Below are 25,115 nucleotides of genomic sequence, written 5' to 3'. Positions count from 1 at the left end.
GCTTTTGTGGGTACAGTATTAATCCAAAATATAAATCCTTGTTTCCCCCCTGTGTTTTACAGGCAGCCAGATGCCTCCCCAACCACCAGGGAGCCAGTCAGAATCCAGTTCCCATCCTGCCTTGAGCCAATCACCAATGCCACAGGAAAGAGGTGAGTCTCAGGTCATGCCCACACAGATAGTGTTTCCTGTCAAGTGAACACCGCGAGCTTTCGTGTAATCGCAGTCATGAAGAGGAAGGGGTCTTTCATGTAGATTGGGCGACATTTGACAGAGGGTGACTCAAGACCCAAAGAACATGTGTTCACAAAGCCCCGTAAAACATCATCTATACATGTTGTGATAAAATAATGTCTACATTTGCGTGTGTGCGTGCATGCGTGTGTATGTATAGGAAAATCTTTTTGACCAATCCCTCATTCCTGTGGTATTTACTAGCAGATTTTAAGCATGTAACAAGACCTTGTATAAAATTGTAAGGTCTTTCAGACTGGAGCCCTCCTGGAATAGCACACGGTCAGCTCCCCGAGTTCACGTGGGTTCCCTTGGTGGCATCCAGGTCAGAAAAGGAGCGTGTACTCTTCTGATACTTCCACACAGGCGTTGGCTGGCGCCTACAAACTCTCCGTGGCTTTGCTGGGTGCTGCGTGTCACTCCATGGTGTGTTCATAATGCCTGGTGTCCCTAGGCTTATCCCTCGGCCCTCTTGCCCTCCGTGAAGGTACAGTTGCAGCTAGGGCAGAGGGAAGGGAAAGGCAATTTTAACAGGATTGGTATGGAGAAGAGTTATGCACCTCTGCTGGGCCGGGGGTGATTTTAAGGTAGTTTAGTATGGACCACCGCTGCTGGTGGATTAGAGTTATCTTTTCCACACAGGCACACTTTGAGACTGAAGTTTCTGAGTGTTGGTGTGCCTGAGTATTCCTGGGAGATTGTGTGGATGGCTTTGAAACTTCCGAGTGTGTGGGAGTCATGTGCACATTGTGAATCCCATTGTGGGGTCTGCCCCAGATCTCTTATGGGAAGGTTAGAGTGGCACAGTTAGCCATCATTGATGACCAGCTCTCAGCTGTTGCCAGTGCTGACAGGTGCAAAGGACTGTGATGGTTCATTGGTCCTGGCTTGTATCTTGGGTCTGTAGCTGGGCCAGTGAGATGGCGGTAAGAGGAATCTTTCCTGCACTGGGCATCTACCCGCTCAGACTAGGCCAGCACTGAGCAGGACATAGTTGCCCTTGTTTGGAGACCCTAAAATACTAAGTACAGCACACTAACTGGCAGAGGGAAGCCCTCATAGCCCCTCAAACAGCATTTCCCCAGCCTTTAAAACTGGTAAGATTTGAAAACCTAGAAACACAAGCATGGAAACCTGACATCCGGGGGTGGGGGGCATCCTAGTTAAATCAATTTGCAGGGCAGAATATAGACATTTTCCCTGTTACCTCCAGTGTGGTTTGGTTAACACACTGGATACCTGACAGTCTGGGCTGTTATAGCAAGCATTTCCTTCAAATAGCAAATTAATAATTAATTTTATAAGTTGCTTTTTAAGAGCATATTCCCTAAGCCCCCTTCTTTGAAACAGTCCTGAAAACATAGCTACACAGCTTCCAATCAAAGCAGAACTTCCTTTTTTAAAAGTAGCTATTAATTTAATAATGGACCGACATATATAAGTTAATTTTCCTTTAAAAGTAGGCAAAGGGGATTAAAAGAAAATAAGCTTATTATTTTTTAAAGTGTAAGAAGAAATGTTTGCTCCTAGTAACATTTGATAAAAAACACTATTTTACATATTTGATAGCTAGAGTCTATTTTCAAAATGTCTTTCTTCAAAAAAATCACAGCTTTGGGTAAGACGAGATAAGAACCTAGCTTCTCAGATGCTTGGGGCTGAAATAAGCGAGTTTAGTGGTTTCCTCTTACATTTGTTCTAATGAGGTGAAATAGTGGGATTCCACATTCTGCTTCCTTGTATGCATGCTGAAGACATGCTTCCCTTCATGCCAGGAGCTGTGTAAACACTTCCCTGAACACAGGCCCACAAAAGGCTGTGGTGCCCCCTCCCAAGTCCCCACGGCACAAACATGGACGGCGGCAGTGTCCTGGAGCCCGGTCCCTGCAGGCTCAAGAGGTCGAATGAACTCTGTTGGCCTTTTTGTCCTGATATTGCTCCCTCTGCTTGGCCCTCATGCTCTCCTTCAAAAAACAACCTGCCCGGGTTAGAAGGGGTTCACGGATGGCAAGGTCCCACCTGGGTGTGCACAGCTTTGGTAGCCGTGGGCCTTTACGGTGCTCACAAACCCTGAAGGACGAGTTTCTAAGTTCTCTACTCCTTCTCACGCCTGGTGGGTCAAAGGGCGTAGGTCATGAGGCCCTTCCCCACGTTGTGCTTAGATGCCGGTGACCACAACCCACCACAGCTTTGGCTTTTCCTGCCATAGAAGGAAGGTATTGGTGCCCACACACACATAGGTAGGTTACAGAAAGGAGAGAAACACGTTGGTGTTGATCAACCCCCCCCCCATTCCTTTCTGTGGCAGTGGCTCGCAACCTGCCGGTCTCAGCCCCTTAGGGTTCAGATATTAATCACGATTAATAAAAGTAGCAAAATTACAGTCATGAGGTAGCAGTGAAATAATTGGAAGGCTGGGGTCAGCACACCATGAGGCACTGTATAAGGGGTCGCAGCGTTAGGGTGGCTGAGAACCACTGCTCTATTGTGTCCTCCACACTTTCAACGTAAAACCCATTGGTACTTCACGCTGAAGCTTTAATAGCTGAGTAATTAAAAAAAAAAAAAAAAAGATTAAAACTTGGGTTTGTTATTCAGTAATAACATGTATTCGTCAGTGACAAAGACCTGATGTAAGTAGTTTGCAGAAAGATTTATTTGGGTGTGGGGTTTCGGAGGTTGTAGTCCAGGATCAGCTGGCTCCATTGATTGGGGCACAGAGGAGATGGCACAGGGGACCAGTTACTGTCCCCAGACACCTGGGAAGCGCAGATAGATGGGAACAGGCTCCCAGTAACCGGCTTCCTCCAGCCAAGCCATTTCCCTCCTCCTTCCTAGTCCCCATGACCTGCCCACACTACCATCAAACTAAGGATCTGTCCACGGATAAGTTACTGATTAGCTCAGAGCCTTCATGATCTAATCACTTAATCTGTGACTGAATCTACCTTAGAAGCCAAGACCTCAACACAGGAGCTTTTGGGAGAAGTGTCATACTTAAATTGTGACAACACATTTGTGTCTGGTTCTTGTTTTAAACCGAGTCTTTCTGTAGGGCCGGTTAACACCATGCACAATCGCAGTCATCTGGCAGGAGGCGTAGAGGACTGGGAAACCCCAGCACAGGGGTTTAGGCTGACAGTGGCCTCGTTTCTTTATTTTCAGTGTGTACATCTTATACTTCCTAAAGAGCAATTTCAACGGGCTTATTAATGTGTGGCCCGTTTCTCAGGAGGGCTTGGACAGAGTATGGAATAGTCAGTCATTTTAGTAGCTAAATAAGCATAATAAGTGCTAACGCTAAAGTGATCACATTTTTAACCCCTAAAACACGTTAAGCCTAATGAAACCAGCAAATGCCCTTCAGGGTTATTGGATTAGCAATTAGGTGAAAACATTGAGGGAAGCCTTATTTATTTGGACAGATGTAGAGAGGTCAGAATTAATTTTTTGCTAGGCTTTTAATTGAATTCCCTTTTAATTTTCACAGTGGTATCTAGTTAAATATTCATGTTGATGCTGGTGGCTTTCTGAAGGACTATCCCAGAACTGGATTCGCAAAACCAACACGGCTTGTTTAACCCTTTTCATCTCTTCGTGCCAGCAGGGACTTCCTGAGCATAATCCCACAGTATTTGAATAATTAGAAGGTGGTAATGAGGATTTAATTAGTCCTTGAGATAGGTTGGAACAGAACCCCTAAGAACTTTCCCTCTCGGACACGGATCGCAGGCAAAGTCGACGCTGCCGCTGGCGGCGATGTGCTGTAGAGTGTGTTCTGTGGCTTGAGGCGGTTCTTTGTGCCCTGCGTGAGCATCAGATCAGCACAGGAGACACCCTGGGTGATGTCTTCCTAAGCCGTTGAGCAGCAGCCCCAGTCTTCATCTCCTCTCCATGCCGACCTACATAAAGAAAGACCGGTTGCCATAGCAGCCTGAGTGCTAGCCATGCTTAACTGAGGACCACTCGTGCTGTAACACGAGCCAAATCAGTACAACCAGGAGAAGAGCAGTGACAGAGTGTTGCATCTTTATAAAGTCCTGGCCTTTGGGGTGGGCAGACATCATAGGGCCTCTGGCTGTTGGTTGTCAGTGGGATCACACAAAAAAGAAACTTGTCCCTGGAATCTGATCTTCACAATGACGCTTCTCAGTAACTACATTCTTTTAGTGAAAGTAGTCCGGTACCCAGGAAAGCAGGTAGCAGACCCCGTGTGATATGCATTGAGATGCTACAAAAGGGGAGTCAGAAGCCAGGCGGGAACAATCCGCCCTTTAGCGCCTCACTGGGTGTTTCTTTAGACTGGATTAGTAGGGCATGTCCTGATTGCTACTACATTCTTCTATTCTTACAGTGTCCCTCTACCAACGGCCAGGGCCCATCAGCTTCCCTTCCAAGTGAGCAGAACTTCTCATCAAAAGTTTACTCACATTGTGCTTACAGACCTTTCTCATACTTTGTATGTTTGTTCATGTTTGTGCGCACGTGTGTGCAGGTGCCTTCCTCAACAGCTTTACATGTTATTTTTTGAGACAAGACCTACCACCTAACTAAGAGCTTCCCAGTTTATCTCTGCTAATTGATGAGCCAGAGAGTCCCAGGGATCCACTCTTTCCACCACCCTGGCTTCTTAATAAGTGGGTGCTGGGGACCTAAACTCAGGCCACCCAGGCCATCTCCCCAGCACCTTTCCTGTATTTTCTGATGCCATGGCATGAGAAGAGGATCTCTTGGAGTGTCTCTGTAGGTCTCTGAGCCACTTGGACACACACCCAGGGCTACGTGAACAGCAGAGGCACTGTAAGTGGCCAACACTCACAGACCCAGAAATCAGTCAGTTTCCATGCGGTTCAGTATTCACGTCTTCCAATGCAGAGAACGAAGCATGAAGCGTAGCGTACCCCCTCTCACATTCCAAACGTGTCCCCCGGCCAGCATGCCTTTGCTAGCCCATCGTTTCTTCCTCCTGCACGGTGGGAGCATCTTCAGTCCCCACTTCACTTCTGGCTTCTGACTCCGGCCCTGCCAGAAACCAGCTGTGATACTGGAAACCTAAGAGTTTACTTACTTCCATGTAAATATGTAAACACACTCAGGTTCTAAGAGAACCCAGGTAGGGATGGCAACCAGTGTCGGGCATGAGAGATTTCCCCTGTATTTGACGGAATGCCTTAACTGTCAAAAACAGCTCTGCGTGTCGGTACTGAAGTGAAGGAGGCAGCCAAGGCAAGGGTACACAATGGGAAGAGGGGTTTGGTGTTTAGTTGTGATGTGGGAAACTGCAAAACAAAACAAAAACACAAAGAAAGGCAGCAGCCCCCTCTGGTCCTCAGCTTTGAAACTGACAGTAACCCTGCCCACGCTGTGATGTTCCGGGATGCACTGGTTATCAGCGAATGTTCCGTAATTCGCCTTTCTAGCTCTCTCTATTTCTAAAGAGAACGTGCCTGCTGGCCACTAGCAACAGTCCACCATCTCCTCTGAAAGCAGCTGATTACCCTCTGCTCTTCTTCAAGATCCCCCCTTGTGACCTGCAAAGTACGATCCCAAACTCAAACCAGAGGTTTCTTTTAAGGATGGCACAGGGGCTCACTCTAGGACTTCCTGACCTCTTCGAAGTATGTCTCACAGGAGGCTGGGGGAGCGTTCCATGTAGGAAAACTCAGTACTGGAGGAGGAGTGCTCTGTTTAGCTTTTAGATCACTGTAAAAGAAACACAGCACTGTCCAGCAGTCAGACTCCAGCTGCCCATGATGTGTGCATTAGCAGGTGACATTTCCAACTGGTGGCAAGTATCTGAGAGTGTCTGATCTTGGTAAATTTAACATTGTATGTTGAACAAAATGTGTCTTTCTCCTGATCCTCTTGTGTTCCTTAGCTTGGTGAAAGAATACTTTTTGCCTTTAATCCTACACCGGAATGCTACATCACCCCCTCCCGCTCTCTAAGTGGTCATGGAGTGAGTTCCAGGAGCTCTGCCTTGCACTAGCTCCCCACGTGAACTGGCCAGCCAGTGTCTCCAGTTACCTTCAGAAATCTGCAGCTCCTCTTACTGCCCCTAGCCTGCCTGGGAGCCTTGGTCGCACAGCCTTAGCGTCCTTCTGGTGGGCTCAGCTGAGGCCCCTTCTCTGAACAGACCTGTCCTTTCTTCCTGATCTCTCCTCACCTGTCACAGCCGCCACCACACTCGCCCTGTCTTGGAACCTCTGTGTGCACAGAGTGTTCTGTGAGCCACCGGGATTGTCTTGCCTGGCTCTCGGTGATCGTCAGGTCCAGATCACTGACCTGTGTTTAGCTTCAGGGTCAGTGTTTGTCAGGTGTGAGGAAAATGAGGCCCTGTATGGTGGGCCTGCAGACCCTCATCGGTTGAATGCCACAGGCTGAGGCTGGCAGCCCCCTTGGCCACCACAGGCGGGTAACACTGAAGCGTCATGAACTAGAACTCCGTTGGAGGCAATCTTTACCATTAATGATTTTGTGACCTTGACCTTGGTGAAATCTCCTGGAACATAACATGAAGGTCAGAACACCTTTTGGGTGCACTGTGCAGATAGAGAAGACCTTGAATGTGAAGGGGTTAGTGCGAGGCATTGGTTGTTAATACGATGGGCGCCATGCAGGTAGCTCGGATGAGATGGGTTGAAACAAACCGACAGAGCATTGTTTGCATCTTTCGGGTGAGGCTGAAAGCGTCGGCGATGCTGTGGTCATCCACGTGCTTGTGTCTCAGCACAGCGATGCGCTCACCTTCGAGGCCCTCGGCCCTGAAGACAACTTTGGCAGTAGACGTTTTCATAGAGAGAGGGTGAATGTTCCATCCCCTTCTTCCAGCTGGGTAATCAGTCTGACCCTCCCCTGGCTCTAATTTACCCAGTGATAGATGATGTCAGCTTGGATGCAAGTCAGCTGAGAGCGAGTGGGGTGGCCTAGCGGCTGCTGTGGAGCCTGGGTATGGAGCTCTGCAGTAGCAGGGCAAGGAGAAAGAGCGATTCTGCCAGTCACAGTCAACCTAATGGCACAGCTGGCGCAATGCAGGGGTCCTGGGTTGAAGCCTTGAATGGGCCATTAGTTTGCATCTTCCTCAGAGCAGGTCCTGTTGTGAAGAGAGGCCGGCAGGCAGATAAACACTGAAGATATTACAATGCAACAAGAATGCTTGTTACGATCTATTTGTCTCTCCAGATGGGAATGTGACACCTATTTGTGAAGAGAAATGGCCACGCCTGCCTTTCTAGTGGAGACATTGTACTGAGGTGACCACTATGACACACATGTGGTGTGACATCCTCTGTTGCTCTGGCTTGCAGGAACAAGTTATTTCTGAGGGGTATTTTTTTTTTTTTTTTTTTTTTTTTTTTTTTTTAGCAGATACCAGCATGAAAATAGATTGTCTCTGTGCCGAAGGACAAGCATGCTTGGGTTTTGGTGGCTTCTGGATCCTTGTGTGTCTTGCAAGCGCCCCTGTAGCTCTCAGTAGCGTCCTTTGGTGAAGTAGCTGAATAGCGTGTGAGCGGAGCTGAGCTCTGCTGTGTGAGCCTGGCGCTCGCCTTGGTTTCCTTCCTGTAGAATGAGCCCTTGCTGGGTTTTTACCTGACCCCTCTTCTCCAACCTCCTCTACAGAATTTGTCATCACGTGAATATGAATAAGACAGCGACAAACAGTTGGAAGCCAAGACCCTGGCTTAAATTCCTTCCAGTTTAACTGTGGAAATTCCCTGCCTGCACACATAACATGTCACTGAAGAAAACGCTGGGAGACCCTTGGTCTTCACACCTTTAGAAAATCCTAATGGATGTCTGGCCACTGACGACTGAGGTCCTAAGGTTAGCAGAGTTGCAGCCTGCACTCTTCACCTGGAACGTCGGTTCAGGCTCTTGACAGGAATTAATTATTCTCCCCCCCCCCCCACCTGTCATCCCCGACAGCCAAGAAGGCTGTACACTCGAGTCCATGGGCCATGCAGAGCTGGTCAGTACCTAGCTTGTCTGTCCCATATAGTGGCCTGCCAGTTATTTCTAGAACCAGCCATTTGGAAGGGTAGGGAAGTAAGTAAGGCAAGAACGCCCTGGGCTCTGGCTGACTGTGCAAAGAGAACTCAACAGACAGACCCTAGGGCTACTCAAGGGCTCAGACTGCAGGCCAGAGGTGCTTGAGGACAGATTTCCACCTAGGGGAAGTCACCACTTACAGGGACTTAGGATGTGGTTTGCCTTCAGTAGTTTGTAGGGGAACCTGGCAAAGAGATACATTTGCATATGTGGGGTCATTGTGGCAGGAGGTAAATGGTGGGTTGGATGTAAATGCCTGAGTAATAACAGCTGTCGAGCTCGTGTGTGTGTGCATGCGTGTGTGCGCGCGCGCGTGTGTGTGTGCGCGCGCGTGTGTGTGCGTGCATGCGTGTGTGTGTGTGTGTGTGTGTGTGAGAGAGAGAGAGAGAGAGAGAGAGAGAGAGAGAGAGATCTCTACATCTCATCTAAGGTAGGTACAATTGTCAAAAATGGCAGCAGGCTGGCTCCTCTGTGGTACTCCACACTCTGACCTGGGTTTTCCGACCAGAGCCCACCGTCTCCGTGGCAGCAGGCACAATGGAGTTGACTTGGCGCGTTGGCAGAGGGGTCCACTGGCAGGCATTTAGGCTGTGGGAATGGCTGTGCCTTCTGCTCTGTTCGCTACCTAACCTACTGCTTTGTCCCAAGTGTGAATTTTCTCCTGCTAGATATTTGGTTGGGATATAGAATTTTTTTGGTGGGGGGTTCAAGACAGGGTTTCTCTGTATTACTCTGCAGCCTGTCGCTCTGTAGACCAGACTGGCCTCGAACTCAGAGATCTCCCTGCCTCTGCCTTCCCTGTGCTGGGATTAAAGGCATGCACCACCAGCGCCCAGCCTGGGACATGGAATTCTTTACTGCATACAGCAAGTTGGCGCAGAGGTGTTCCATCCTGTACTCACTAAGCTTCCCTTGCTGGAAAGTTTGGCTTCTAACTAGCAACACTTCACACCTAGTACAAGTTCTCGCAGCTGTCAGATTGCCTCTTCTGCACTGTCATAAACTGCCACTCCATAATAACTTCCTGAAAGCAAAATGCAGGCAAACAAATACTAACACCATAAATAGGCAGAAACACTGTTACAGAATTTGATTTCTTTTGAAGGTGAAGAAATGCTTACAATGCCCATTTCCTTCAATAAAGATTTAAAGTAATAACAAAAACAATTATGACGGACATGTTGAGTCTTGTTACAGCAGTTTTCTGTCCCGGCTGGTCCCGCCACCACTTCCAGCCCCAGGTGAACACACAGATGCTGTATTAGTTGCAAAACTGTTGGCCGATGACTTCTTATTGGCTAGCTCTGTCTTAAATATTAACCCATTTCTATTAATCTATGCATTTCCACATGGTCTTATCTTAACCAGAGAAGGGTTCAGATCTCTTACTCCTTCATCTGCTGCATGTTTAATGCTAAGCTTCTCTGCAGAGAAGAGAGCAATTTCCTGTTTCTCCCTGCTTATATCCTGATTCTGCCCAGCTACATCACAGCCTGTCTGTCTGTACTCACCTCTATGGTTAGCTAGTGGCAGTTTCTGCCCAACTACATCACTGCCTATCTGGCCAATCAGCCAATCAGTGCTTTATTCATTAACTGATGAGAGAAACATACACACAGAAGGACCTCCCCCATCAGAGTCCACCCCAGGCCCCCCCCCACCCTGCGGGAGAAAAACAAAATATGTCTGACTGGAGTGATAGAGAGCTAACTAGAGCAAGGGGAGCCTTAGAGTCTAGTTGGTATCTACCCAGCAAACCTTGACTTGGAACCATGCTGCTGTGGCCCAGGCCACCCCTCCTGCTGACCACTTGGGGATAGGAAGTTGCTATTAGTGGCATTTATTGGGAGCTGATGGTGCTAGGTCTTTCTTTCTGGTGATGTTCTCTTCACTCATGGCATGCCTGTGAGGCAAATAAAATTGTCCCCACTTCATAAATACGGGAACAAATTATTATTGTGTGTGTGTTGTTTCTATATTTACACAGAGTACAAATGCCTCTTTTTTCAAGCAACTTCTGTGTCAGCTTTCACCAATGTTTTTAGAAGATGATGTCGCTATTTACATATGTCACTGTTTACAGATTGGAAGTCTTGAGAGCTGGCAGTATAGCTCAGCAGTATAGGCCTCTCACGCACACAGTCTCAGGTCCTATTCCCAGCCCACAGGGGAGAAGAAACAACTAGAAGTGTTGTTTAGCTTAGCTGTGAGTCACTGTGTGAGCCTCGAGCTGGCCTTGCGACTTTACACACCACCCCCTGCAGGCCTTTCTTTGTACTGCACCCTGCAGCAGCATTAGCTGTCACTTTGCTGTGGTGGCATCATCTGGCCAGGGCTGGTATTCACACCAAGAGTCCAGCTGTCTGCAGACTGCGGAGCAGGCTGTGAGCCCTGTGCAGTTGGGAGGCCACTGCTGTCTGTAGGAGACTGGTCAGAAGACCACGACTGATGTGTACAGACAGATGACAGAAGCAGAGACTTCTAGAACCAAACTCACCAGAGCCTTGAAGCGCATTCACGACCACACACTGTAGAGCACCTGCAAGGGGCTCTGGGAAGGGGAGCTAGCGCGTTGCTTCCCAGGACATGCTCCTCCCACAGCCCTTGCACTGTGCACAGCTGAGTACCCAGGGATGCAGATTCCACACAGACAAGTGAAGCAGGCCCACAAGTAAATGCCAGCGTGTTCTCTAAGTGGAGAGTGTGGCTGATTGATGGGGCATCCAAGAGCCAAAGGCATTTACCTTTCGTGCGGCAGAGCACCCCCAGGCTGACTCCGTTGAACCTTACAGGAGTCTTCATAAACACATCTGATTCCAGCTACATTCTAAGTTGAAGACACAACCCTGGGGCCAGTACAGGCAGTTGGTGATTGCTGAGACAGAGGTCGGGGAGTGATGGCTCCTTCTTCTGTGGTTGAGCACCGACACCTTCATAGTTGAGGGACAGTGAGGTAAACAGTTGCACACAATCCCTGTCGAGCAGAAGGGCCTTTTCTATTAGCCAGGGTACTGTTTTCTGTGACGTCTGAAGATGCATTCGCGTAGAGAAATGTAAGTGCACTGATTCCCACGCGCTTGTTTTCAGACTGGCAATCTTAACGTTTTCTCTTGATGATTTCTATCCAGGAACTGCCAATGAAGCCCAATGTCATCAGATGTCTTTTTGTAAATAAATTAAATGGGGTAATAAGAAGTAGCTCTCCTAGCCTTTACTTTAAGGCTCTTTAGGCAGAAGCCCTGTTAGAAGATCGCATTGTGCTCTTAGGAAATGTAAACCGTGGTCCCTGTCACCTGGGAGCATTGCTTTCCTGTGCTTGCACACTGCCCTGCCTGCAGCCGCTGAGGCTCCACTCTGGGTTCAGCTCTGAGCAGGCAGGGCCTCCACTGAGAAACATGAGCGTTCTCACCCAACACTCTTGTCATCAGCGGGTTACTCTGAACACACACTTCTGTTGGCCTGGGCTGCTCCAGTGGGTATTTCTAACATTGCATTTCTGCATAATGTAAGCACACATTTTCTTGGTGCATTTAAAATACCTATTTGTCAAGTGCCTTCTGTGGTAGGCTCTGCAGCAGCTTGGATGTCCACCCAGTTACTCACAGGGCAGTTTGGGTTGGGTGTGGTGCTGCCGGGGAGATAGAAGGAGAAGGAGCGCATCAGGTTCATGCGGTCCAAGGAAGTCCAGCCTACATGGGGAGACTCTCATACAAGGGCCTGGGAGGTATCCTACGTGTACAGTCCACTCTGCAAGACACTCAGGCTGAAGCATTGAGTGAGACGAGATTGTGTGTGTGTGCGTGTGTGTGTGTGTGTGTGTGTGTGTGTGTGTGTGTGTGAGATAGTGAGGAAGAAAAGGAATAAGCAAGTCATGTTGGCTGGAGAAAGGCACCTTGATGCTTTGCATCCGAGTATGGTGATGTACCTGGGCACCAGGACACACATGAGGCTTTCCGTCCAGGCATGAAAATGTACCTGGGCACCAGGACATACATGATGTTTTCCATCCAGGTATGGTGATGTACTTGGACACCAGGACACACATGATGCTTTCTTTCCAAGCATGGAGATGTACCTGGGTACCAAGACACACATAAAAGCCAGGTAGATTTGGCACCCTCAGATCCCAGCAGCACTCAGGCAGAGGCTGGAACCCCAGGGAAGCTGGCAAGCTGAACTAACCGGAAGTGCCAAACTCCGGGTTCAGCAAGAGACACGGCCTCAGTGAGTAAGGTTGAGCGTGGTACAAGAGAACAGCCAATGTCACGTGCTTGTGAAGGCAGACAGGTGCACCCACACACATGTGAACATGCATGCACACACCACATACACATGTAGAAATGATAATGATGCATGAAAAGTACTTTGAAGGCATCTGAGAGAGGGAAAGCAGTAGAAGGATGGAGCAGGTGAGGTGGCTTCTAAGGAGCAGGGACCGGAGAGAACAGACCTTGTTGAAGGACAGTGCTTGATACCATCTTCTGGGGTGGACAAGAGGCCCGTGGATGGTCATTATAGCAAAGGGAGAGGAGCTTCGGCGATGGGGTCAACATGAGAGGCTCCCAGCAGATGCTGTGTTGCAGGTCCCAGGGCCATAGAAAGCGATGAAGGGCTTTATGCAAGTGAAGGATTTGTCTGGTACCTGTCTTCAGTCCTAAAAGTTACTCTTACAGATTCGTAGGACGAGGGGCCTGGAAAGTAGTTAGGCTGGGAGCAGGCTTTGCGGAAATAGGACTGAAGAGATGAGCCATTCACCGTGTCTCCATAGTCAGCAAGGCAGGCTGATGGGTCCAGTGTGCAACAGAGAGAGGGCCCTGCTGACGGATGCATCTGGGCACACAGGGATTGACAGTGGCTGGCAGGGCAGATTCTGGGCCTGTGATGATGTCACATGGGGTGACTGTGACTGGCAGGGCAGATTCTGGGCCTGTGATGATGTCACACGGGGTGACTGGCTGGCAGGGCAGATTCTGGGCCTGTGATGACGTCACGCACAAGGGGTGCTGTGGCTGGCCGGGCAGATTCAAGGCTGGAAGTTGGAAACTTGGAGGTGCAGAACTCACGTGGACTGGGGTCCCTGTGGGACACAGCTGCACAGCTGTCAGGAGGGAAGCTGAGGGTGTGCGGGGAGAAAGCTGGGGCGCCGTAGGCCTGTGCTCCGCAGAGAAGGCACGGAGCCCCCAGGGCCTGGTGTGAGTGGAAGTTGGCCTGCTTTCACCGTTCTGTCTCTGGGACTCATCTGGCGTTGACTCCCTCTTTACCCCATTTCCCATCCATCACGTTCACCATTCCTGATGTCCAGAGACTCCGGGGACCCGTGGCAGCCTTTGGGCCCTCTCCACCTTCCACATACTTCGTGTATCCAGAAGCGATGAGACACCTGCGTGACCGTTTCTGTTTGTTTCCCATGCAGGCTTTATGGCAGGCACACAGAGAAACCCTCAGATGTCTCAGTACGGACCTCAGCAGGCAGGACCGCCCATGTCACCCCACCCTTCTCCTGGAGGCCAGATGCACCCTGGAATCAGTAACTTTCAGCAGAGCAACTCAAGTGGCACTTACGGTCCACAAATGAGCCAGTATGGACCCCAAGGTAACAAAGGCAAAACCATCTCCGAAACACGTGGTGGTGGCTGGGAGGGGCTCTCTGAACACGCCCGTCAAGATGTTAATGGCATGAACATGCATTACAGTCCTGATGTTTGCTGTGGCGGATGGTGAGCTCAGTGCAAACCCATGGCAGTAGGAGGTTAAGTGCAGCCGCTGGCCTTAGTGTGTAGGGCTTGGACCCTGGGCGCATGCTCAGATGTGAGTGCTAAGAGAGTACACCTGGTCCTATGACGCGGCTCCAAGTGCTCTTGAAGAAGGGGCACAGGCACATCCTCAGACCGCCTCCGGTTTAAATTGGCCATCTGCGTAGCCTGCCAGTGTTTATGTCGTGTGCACACTGGTAGCCTCTCCCACTGCCAGCTTCCCGCTCAGCAGGGTGTCTGCAGTCCAGGGCCTGGTCTTTTCCGGTGCTGCAGCAGAGGCCCAGGAGCTCCCACCACCCTGACCCTTGTGTCCTCCAGAACACAGGCTGGCATGGATGCAGGCCTGAGGCTGGCCGGTGAGGAGGGAGTGGGCACATACACAGCCATACCCACACCCAGTTTCCAGTCTGCCTCCCGGGGAGTGTCAGGTACATGGAGAGCCCTGTTTTCACGGCTTTAAAACTCACAGGTGTATTTTGGACCACTTTTGGTAGTAAGCCACTTAAAGTATCATGCCTGCATTATATTAGACTTTAATGGATAGAAAGACCTCATAGCTGAGAAGCCCAGGAATAATCCGAGTTAAGGCAAGTGCCCCAAAGATGTCCAGTTGCTTCAGCTTCACAGCCAGAGCTTGACCTGCCCACAGGACACCGTGTCTCAGTGTGATCTGTGTCTGTGTAGTAAGCAAACATAGGCTCCCAGAGCCTGGCCAGTTGCCAAGGCTTTCAGATGATCAGCAAGTGTCCTGGAGGCCTGGAGACCCTGGCTTTTCCAGTAGCTAGCACTGCTCATCCGAAAACAGTGAGTCACCAGGGTCTTGTTTTGAGCTCCATCTCTAAAAGGTGTTAAATATCCTCGGAGTTATCAGTGCGTCCGTTTCTTTAGCATATTTATTGTGCTTGCTTTTCATCTCCTTCTGTTGCTAGAACTCTTAAAATACCCCATAACCCTTTCCAAATGGCCCCTTCCAGGCTTTGTGTGCATGTGGGCAGGGTGGACAGAGATTTTAGGATTTGGTATGACCGACCTCATAGCATGTGGTGAAGTCATCCATGCTGCTAATCCCGCAAGTTAGCAATGATGAGCCGCCCTGAGCTGATGTGGGCTCCAAGTCAAGTCTCCTGTGGGAGTTCACCTGCCTACTCCCTTACCAGGCCTGACTGGGCTCTTCCCAAGCAAAGCTGGGCTCCTTAGCTCTCATGGGAAGAACTTTGGACAAGTGTTTGTAAATTCTGTAGTTACAGAAAGTGTGGGCTATCATGGTAAATAAGGATCAGGATAAACAAATAGGCCGAATAGATATTTATTCAGGGAGAAATAACTTACAACCTAGACAGATGAACACCAGGAAATTCAACCCGATCCTCTCCTGTCCGAGTCACGCCAGAAAGAGAGCGCCTCTCCTGGCCCCCTCCGACCTCCTTCCACAAGTCACTTCCGCTCATGGCTCCACCCCCCAATGGGTGTGGTCAGTGCCAGAGAAGGACTATCTCACTACAGTGGGCTTTTCCTGAGATGTAATTTGTCAAGGCTGGAGCCCTGTTCTCAGAACTGGGGCTACTAAGGATCTTGGCCTCAAACTATGGAGGCTTCATGCGGGACCATGTGAGTCCGTGCAGGACCATGTGAGTCTGTGCAGGACCATGTGAGTCCGTGCAGGACCGTGTGAGGTCTGTGCAGGACCATGCGGGTTTTGTGCAGTGTTCACACATGAGCTCTGAGCTTGTGATCCTTTGGATCCTCTGAGAAGTACTGTGTGCATAGGCTGCAAGCTCTGCCATAGGAGTTGAGATTAAAAAAAAAAAAAGGCCATTGCTGCAAACTGCATTTCTTTTTTTAGTAAATCCCTCTGTTTCTCCAAGTCATTGCATGGACTAGCCTTCATTTAAGAGCACTGAGCCAGGCAAATCCTCCCTCACACAAACCACTCTGTGGCTCAAGTTCTTCCTGTGACTTCCTTCTCCCCCAGAAGGAAACTGTTTACCTTGGAAGGACGTTGCTTCCTGGTCTGGTTTTCTACCTGTTCGCCTCAGTTCCAGGGCCTGGCCCACAATCCAGCCACTGGACCCCTGCAAAACAATGGGGTGTGTGGTCAGAAAGGCATTTCGTGGGTTTATTGGTACAAGCTGACAGCAAGAACAGTCTGAAGCAAGGATGATGTTCCCACACCTGGCCTCCGCCCACCCTCTCCACCTCAGGCCGTCTGACAGTTTCGTTCCTCTGTGGCATCAAAACCGTGATCCACCCTGAGAGAGGATGACCTCTCCTCAGGTCCCACACTGGCACCGCACCGGTGATCTTAAAGACTTGTCCCGGCCAGCACTAAGCACTAGGACCTGGCGTGTTCAAGTCAGGAATTGCCCTCCGCATGTGTTCCTCCTTGGTGTTCCTGTGAAGACCGCTGAAGGAGGGTCTCCCCTCACTCTACACATTTAAGTTACCGCTAAAACAGTTGGCTAGCGTCTTCTTGTTCTAGGTCACAATCAGAAAGACACTCTGTCTGGTAATACGGTGGCCTTATCCTGGAGTTGATTTATTTCGGCTATCCTGCTTTATAGTCAGAGGTTGCAGCTCCAAAACTGTTATTAGCCAAAGAAGCCAGAGCCAGACGTGGCTCACGCCTGTAATCCCAGCACCCAGGAAGACCAGTGTAAATTTAAGGCCAGCCTAGCAGGGTCCTGTCTGGGGAAAAACAGCAACAAAGCAAAACACCAACCAATGCTTACTGGGTGCCAGAGTGCAAGGCGTATTCTGAGCAGTGTTCACATTTGAGCAGGAGGGCAGACGGGTTTTCTCTGCATCTCTAAGGAAGAGCTGAGCCCAGCACAGGTGCCCACCCCCTCTCCATGCAGACTTGGGTCTGTTCTGAGTGAGCCGGTCATCACTTTGCAGGCCAGGAAAGCAGATTTTGACAGCCTGCCCCGTGCCCCTTCATCCCCACAGGGAGGACCAGGCTTCAAACCCAGGCCGAATGACTCCTTCGTCCCTGTGCACTCATTCTGTGAGGGCGGGGACAGCCAAGAACAAAGAGCGTCCTGGAACTTCAGGAATGGGAAAGTATCAGAAACACGAAGGGCCCTGGCAAACACGGTGATTGACAGCTGTAATCCCAGCACTCAGGAGCCAGGACAGGAGACTGCTGCAAGTTTAAGCTCAGCTCAGGGTACAGAGTGACTCTGTGACTCAAAAAGGAAAAAAAAAAAGGAAAAAATCAGTTAATTAAAATTTAAAACTACAAGGAAGGACTATGAAGGAGATTAGGAAAATAATTCCTGTGAGGTACAGAAAAGAAGGGGTGTTAGAAATACATCACGATGCTTTAAAAGTGAATTATTAAGCGTTCAAATAAGATGAAACCAAGCTAAATGTGTAGAAGTGTTTAATTACAGCATACTCTCCTACCTTCGAGCAAGCACACGCAATAATCACCCTCGCAAAGTGTTTACGAGGACAGAGGGCCTCGGGGACTCACTTCTGCAAATAGAAGGGAATTGTGTCATTAACGTTAATTATTAATGGTGAATTTGGGAGAAAGAGGGCAGAATCGGCTTGATCTCCATAGCCTCCTACTTCACTTGTGTCTTCCTGAGAAACGCACCTTACACCGACCGCCCTGGAACACTTTTTAACATGCGTCCCTGACTGCCAAAACCAAGGGCCTGGCCTCAGCTTGCCGGAGCGAGCAGCATTGCCTTCTGCAGGGAGCTGTTTCTGAGTCTGTGTCCCTACCAGTTGCCACTCGTGCAGAGGCCTCTGGAGTCTGCCCGGGCTGCAGCTGCCTCTGTCTTTAAAGTGTGTAGCTGAGGACGTCGTCTAGGGGGCTTTAATCTTCAGTTACTCTGGAAATGTATCTTCAGAAAGGTTTAAAAGGTGTTTGTTAAAGTAATGAGACACCCTCTGAGTCTTGGATTTTCCTTCTTTTCTCCAAATTCAGCCAAATCAAATTGTGAATGGTATTCAGCTGGCGTAAGAGCTGCTCCAAGGCTGAATTGCATGGTAATTTTACAACTATTTCGAGTCCAGGGATTGGAGGTGTAAATGTCGAAGGTGTCAGCCTGCTACCCGTTTGAGAGTTGCACGCACGTGGGTGCCCAGTGTCACCGCGACCCAGGGCTTCCAGCTCCATCCTTAAGTCCCATCTGAGTCTGAACACTTGGTGCATTCTGTCTTCCAGAGGAGGGGTGCGCCTAGCCCCTAACTCTGCTGGAGACCGGGGCAAAAGCCTGGTTAGTCTTCCAGAGGCTGTATCTATGCAGGCCTTTACTTCAAGTCCCTCCCATCATTCCCCCTTGAAACAGCTGGCAATATGCTTGTTGTGCTAACCTTTGACACTCTAGGCAAAAGAATTCACCCCACATTCCAACCATTGTGTTTCCAATTAAAGGAATGTTCTACTCCTCCGTCTTAGAAATACTAAGGAGAAACCCGAATCAGATCATTGTATTGCCAAAGTGGTTTAGTGTAAGCAAGTTGTATTTGGATGCTCAAATTTAGCCTTCATTGACAGAATTTAAACATGAAAATTTTCCAGCGTGATTATTACCATGATTTGATCAATTCCTATAAATTGGGAATTTACAGTATAAAATAACAAAATGAAAACGACATAAAGCAACTGTACACTTGACTCTCGTGAGGTTCCTGGTTTGCCCCTGTAAGGAAAGCCAGTGATGCTGGACTATGTGTCACGGGTCACTGAGAATGTTACTAGCAGCCTTTCTGCAGGGTTCCATAGGCTGCGGCCAGTGGTCGAGGTTGCCCCTTGCCTGCCTTCAGCAGGTCCCTCCTCCTGCATCCTCTGTTCCTGGTGCCCAGGGTGTCCCCTCTGGGCATCAGAGAGATGTGACCTCCCTGCAGTGTGTGGCAGATGCTCCCTTACTGGGGGTGGGGGGCTTGTTTCTTGTGTGGAGACTGCCACTTGGTACAAGGCTGGCTGTGCTTGGGGCAGCAGTCCTTAAACACTGCTCCGTGTCACTATCTACTCTCGTCATCTCTGAGGAGGACACTAGGGTCTGCACACGATGCAACGCCTTCCTGCTGCTCACTGCTTCAGCATTCACAGTAGAAGAGATTTCCATCTCCTGCACAACCCTCTGTGCTTAGTCAGGCACCTAGAAGTCTCTGCTGTGTAAAATGTTTCCCCACAGCAGCTGCACTTGAGGGGTCACCGTCATTACTCCCTGTCCATGGATGAAGCTGCTCAGCTTTAGAGATGGCAGGTTCTGAAGGCCACTTGCAGACCAGACCTACCCTGCCATCAGATTGGCATCGGGGTATGCCCAGGGACTGCATCTGATGTTAGCCTTGGTGTCCCCTGACCTTCCAGGAGACCCTCTTTGGGACCCTCGCCACTCTGTAGATGTCCCTCTTGATTTTCTTCATAGTTCTCCTCACCAGCAGGCGTAAGCTGCATTCCTTCACTGGCCCACCTCTTTACTCTGTCTCTGTGCACTTCTGGGTACCCAGCAGCCGGCATGGGGCCTGGCATGTGAGAGCCTCGGAAGAACATGTTTCTGGATGGCTTAAATGGCTGATGCTAAAGGAGAGGAATCCAGAGCAGGTGTGGCTGCCTGCCTTGTGTGGGTGCTAGATGGGTAGACTTTGCAGCGCCTAAGGTGTGTCGAATGTGGTGCCCAATCTATGGGAGGTGGAACTCAGGCTGATTCTGTGCCATTTCTGTATTTTATGTATTGACCTCACATTACTTTGTAATTAGGTGTTTTGAAAAGAACTGTTGTTAACACATGCAGGTTGGGGGGAACCTCCATACAATCGAAAGTGATACTGTATCAACAAACAATGTAGAATGAGTATAAAAGGTATCGTTTAAAGAAGTGCCAAGTGCATATTGACCCGGGAAAAGCAAGATACCTTGTAGACCAGTGCAAAACTCAACCATTGTTCTCTCAAGCAGGAGGATTTAATCAGGGCAGTTACCTTTAATTTTGAACCTCTATTTGTGGTGTCCTTAACTACTTGATCTGTGACCCAAGAGGATTGTGTGGTCATAGTAGAAAAAGGAGTTTTGTGTTTTTTAATATACCTATTTTTGATGTGATTAATGCAGTGAGGCATTTACCAGCAAATCACATAGGAAAAACACCTAGTTATCTCTCATGAGTAGAGTGAAAATTAAAGCCATGGAGAACTCTGTGTTGCCTGTTAGGATGGCTGGGACTTTTGAACAGGTGACAACATCAGGCTGCCATCTGTAACTGTCATGCATTGTCTGGTGTCTGTGTGCTTAAAACACACAGCATCCACTTAGTGACTTCCTATCAAGTTAAAAGCACACTTATTCTGAAACCCAGCTTGCTCTTACCTACGGTCATCCAAGAGGTGAAACAAAAATATATCCACACAGAGTTCTGTTCACAGCTGCCCAAAATAGTGTCCACAAGTGGACCTCCAGTCACAGCCTTGGACTGACTAACACTGGTGAGTCAGGAGTGTAATGTTGAGTGGTTATAGAAGGTATAACAATATTCTGTGTCTTGATTGCTAGTTACAGAACTGTATGTGCTTGTTACTGCATATGGGTTCCATTTCAGTACATGTGACTTCATGTAAGGAATGCCATTTCAAATGGGAAACACTGGCTAAGGGGCAAGGAAAGTGCATGTTTAACCCTGATCATATATACATGTATTTTTATTTCATGTATATGCGTGTTTGCTTGCATGTTATGCGAGTGCACCCCCCCACCTGGTGTATGCCTGTTGCCCACAGAGGTCAGAAAACAATGTCTAATCTTTGTAGATTGTGAGCTGCTGAGAACCGAACCTAGGTCCTCTACAAGAGCAGTAAGTGCTCTTAAGCAGGAAGCCATCTCTCCAGCCCTGCGAATATGGTTTTCATAGCACGTGACCACTCGTGCATGTTGTTTCTACCCGAGGTAAAAAGTCAGCTTTGAAACGTATCATCATGTGTCCTTCTCGGCGTAGGAGAATAATACAGATCCTTACCCTCTGGGAGCCTAGGCACAGGGTCTCATATGACAGCAGCAACCCTCTGTTTAAGAACAGGAACTTGGAGTATTGATTATGACTATCAGATACCAATGTGCTGGAGTCAGATAGGAAATTATCCGCAGCCCTCCTAAAATAATGGCGGTGACTTGAATAGTGTCTAGCTGCCGCTTCCTCTATCTGGTGCTTGAATGTAACTCCTGCTGGGCTGAAATATGAATTCACTCGTGGCTGATTTTCCAAAGCTGGTGTGCCAAGATGAACCCACTTGAAAGCGGTGGGCTCTCGGACTTGGCTGCAGGAACAGTCCAGCTGAGGTGGGCTGGCCCGGCATCTGCTGCCTTCATTGTGCCTAATGCTGCACCCATCTGCTTTCTGTCAGAGCTGGTGCCAACAAATTACTAATCTATTAAAGAAGCATGGGATGAAAACTGCGCTCCTCAGTCCTGGCGTTCCCTCTCACATTTTGCTTGGCGTATACGTTTGGATCCTGGTAGCTGGAGGACGGATATGAGCTGTAGACTACGTAGGGTAGGGTGGATCATGGCCGGCCCCATCCACTCATCCTTACAGATGGCAGGGAAGTGTTGCTAGTGTCCCGTGGCTCCGTGCTGATGGTAGCAATGCAGACCCTATGCTGTCTCCTTTCCTGTTTCACAGTAGCTCACGGCTCCCTGATGCCAGTACCACTGTGTGGAGACGGTCATGCTGCCAGGCAGGGTCAGACGCAAGGCTCAGCTCCTCATGCTAAAGCCTGTCCTTCACCCATTTGGAGCCTTCAGAAAGGGCAGTGATCGAGGCGCATGGGTTCATGAGGAAAGTGTTTAAAGATTCAAGGAAGAGAAAGGGGACTTTGTAGTTCTTCTCTGAAATAGAGGCCTCTATAATTAGAACACTTCTCTGGGTATGTGATTCTGAGTCAACCCAACTCACTGAAGGAAATAGACTAGAGCCCAGTGCTAACACCAATGCAGGCCTGCACTTCAGAGCCGTGTGCCCCACACTAACCTCATTGGCCAGAGTGCAAGGCAGCCAGCCCCAGAGTCTACAAAGAAGGAGAGCTTGGAGCAGGGTGCAGGACAGTCAGGAAGGCTGGGTCATTCTCTCCTCCGTGCTCATCAGGATCCAGCCTCCATCCGCGCTTTAGATCCCCACTCCACGATGACTCAGACCCAGACTGGGACAGCTCAGTCTCTGTCTCAGCACAGCGAGCAAAGCTCAGCAAGTCTGGAACGCACGCTCCACCATGGTGTGGTTTTGCTTTTGTATTTCCTCCCCCTTCGTCCCTCTTCTAAGCGTATACACTGGTGTGCACATACTTCACAGGAATCGAAATCGGGAGCTTTCCAGCGCAAGCATTTAACTTGAATTCCCCTGTACCTTGAGCAGTTACGGGCATTTTTATTCTGTGTGTTGTCATTAGGTGATGGGAGAATGTCCCAGAATGTAGTCAGAACAGTAGAGGAAGTCTGTCCATAGACGCTATCCACTTGTCTTTTTTTGCATTTATTTTATTTCTGGGAAACAGCTTGTTTCGTTGGTTAAATACATGGATTCTCTGATCAGTTTGCATGAGCTTCAATCCTAACCTCCGAGCTTGGGTTTTTCCCCTTTATAAACACTGATGTGTTTGGTTGTTGGGAGAACTGGGTTAACCAGGTGTCTCGTGTGCGTTTTGGCCCAGCTGTTAACATCTGCTGTTATTACTGAAGTAATTCCACGCCAAGGTTCTGAGGGAAAGGGGAGTATAGCTGCTAAAACAGCTGGAAGTCCTGCAGGTGCCACCAGGGCCAGGGGGGCAGGAGTTGTAGCGATGGCCATGCCCTCACTCGGGGACCCTGGCTTCCTCCCCGCACTCCGCCCGCCATTCCGTGTGCCCATCGTCACGCTGGTGCTTAGAGTCATAAGACATGACACCAAGTACATAAACGAGCCACTCAGTCTGGGGTTGGAAAGGGTTGGATCCAGCAATAGAGAAAGCCATGTCGGGCCATTGGGGATGTACCAATGTGGGTTCAGGCAGGGTCTTTGTCTACGTCGGGTACGTGTGAAATTTCAGTGGCCCTCACCCGAAGACTAACATTGTACTGCAGAGTGAAGTGTAAGAGTGTAAGGTATTCAACACACTGATGACATTTTGGGACTGCAACCTCTATTGTTGTTCATTTTGTTTTTGCAGCAGAGGGGATTGACCCTAAGGCCTGCGCACATTAAGCAACTGCTCTACTACTGGCCTATGTTTAGAGTCTTTTTTTTTTTTTTTTTTTTTTTTTTTTTTTTGAAACAAGTCTTACTATGGTGGCCAAGCTGTCCATGAACTCTCCCAGGAGCCCAAGACAGTTTGAACATCCTCCTGCCTCAGCTTCCCAAGCATCCAGGCCCAGCTTGGTACAGCATGTTCCAAGCCTGGCTTTCTATCCCAGTGCTGCAGAGTCCTGTGGGCTCTGTCATTGAGCTAGTTCCCCAGGGGCTTTGGGAATGACGCCATGTCTGCACAAGAAGGAGCAGATTCAGAGCACAGCTGGTGATGAGTGCCCTGTAGTGGGCCCATCATTGTACAGAATGTATTTCCCACAAATGTTTTCATAAATGTTTAAATAAAAGGCTCTAACTTGCTTTTGCTTTTTGTTTAGGCAACTACTCCAGAACCCCGGCATATAGCGGGGTGCCCAGTGCAAGCTACAGCGGCCCAGGGCCCGGTATGGGTGTCAATGCCAGCAACCAGATGCATGGGCAAGGGCCAACCCAGCCGTGTGGTGCTATGCCCCTAGGACGGATGGCTTCAGCTGGGATGCAGAACAGACCGTTTCCTGGAAACATGAGCAACGTCACCCCCAGTTCTCCTGGCATGTCTCAGCAGGGAGGGCCGGGAATGGGCCCGCCAATGCCCTCTGTGAACCGTAAGGCCCAGGAAGCCGCTGCAGCTGTGATGCAGGCTGCTGCAAACTCAGCCCAAAGCAGGTATGCCTCTGACACAGGTCGGCTGTGTGCCCTCGTGACCAACACCCAACCCGTCCTTTCCTGTGTTCAAGAGCACGTCTTTACAGGTGTGGCAGGGTCAGATAGTGACACACTGAGCTTTCTGATCTACTGAGGAAGCGATCTGAGCAGTGGGCATGCCATTCTGGGAGGTGACTCCAAGTGCCTGTAACTAGTGCCTACCACATTATAGCCAAAGGGCCAACTGTGTCTGGCAGAAAAGGAAATGTGTGCCAGGTTGCACTTCAAACAGCGATTTTTTTTTTTAAAGCAGAAACATTGCGGCCTAACTATGCAAAATCTAACACATTGCAAAAGAAACAACAGGGTCATACTCACAGGCTCAAACACGCAACTCGAATATGCGCTCATTCGCACTGGCACGTGCACACTCACACACACTTTCAGACACACTCAGATATGTACAGCCATACTGTTAAGATTCTCCGTACATCAGAAGCTTTGGTCTGATATAGTGCCCTTTAATCTTATTGCTGGGAGGGAAGAGGCGGGCAGGACCCAGGAGACTGTATAGTAAATCCTGGGCCAGTCAGGGTTATATAGTGAGATATTGCCCCCCCCCAAAAATTGAAATCTTGTATGTATATATGTGTGTACTGCGTTGGTCTAAATGAGTGTGTATGGGATTTTCTGTCCCAACCACAATGTGCTTGTTAAAGAAAACAATAATAATATTTTAGAAAGTTTAAACTGGTTGAGCAAGGCTTTACCTTGTCTTAATCTTAATTCTTTATTAATTCTTAAAGACTTGACCTGCTCCAAAATATCATAATTTACAATGAATGAAGCAAAGATGAACTCGCTTTAAAGGAATTCGGTGCAGATCTGTCTTTTAAAAGCACAGCAGAAGCCCTGGGCATCCATGGTACCTTCAGAGTCAGGAAAATTCTGACTTTTGTCAAAGGGAAATAAAAGCTAATTGTGCAAGTGTGTGTGTGTGTGTGTGTGTGTGTGTGTGTGTGTGTGTAGATGTGTCTGTATGTATGTGTTGAGAAGTTCATTTCTTCCCTTTGAAGCTGATGTTTGGGGAAGTGGGGCCCTTTGAGGAATTAAATGGAAGTTCTTCATTCCTCCTTTGCATGCACTTAAAATCTCCTGACCTAAGTGT

The 25,115-nt window shown here is 49.0% G+C and overlaps 1 protein-coding gene across 2 annotated transcripts in view; it reads left to right on the top strand.

Annotated features, from left to right (window-relative positions):
• Positions 1–25,115, top strand: part of Arid1b (AT-rich interaction domain 1B) — a 318,541-nt gene that overhangs the window by 246,017 nt on the left and 47,409 nt on the right. For both annotated transcript variants that reach the window (XM_051206127.1, XM_051206126.1), the window contains 3 exons: positions 63–152; positions 13,697–13,876; positions 23,641–23,968. In XM_051206127.1, the coding sequence (XP_051062084.1) occupies positions 63–152; positions 13,697–13,876; positions 23,641–23,968 (598 nt within the window). The remainder of the gene's footprint in view (positions 1–62; positions 153–13,696; positions 13,877–23,640; positions 23,969–25,115) is intronic.

Source organism: Phodopus roborovskii, unplaced genomic scaffold, assembly GCF_943737965.1.
Source record: "Phodopus roborovskii unplaced genomic scaffold, PHOROB, whole genome shotgun sequence".
Classification (NCBI taxonomy): domain Eukaryota; kingdom Metazoa; phylum Chordata; class Mammalia; order Rodentia; family Cricetidae; genus Phodopus; species Phodopus roborovskii.
This window is presented reverse-complemented; position numbering and strand designations above follow the sequence as displayed.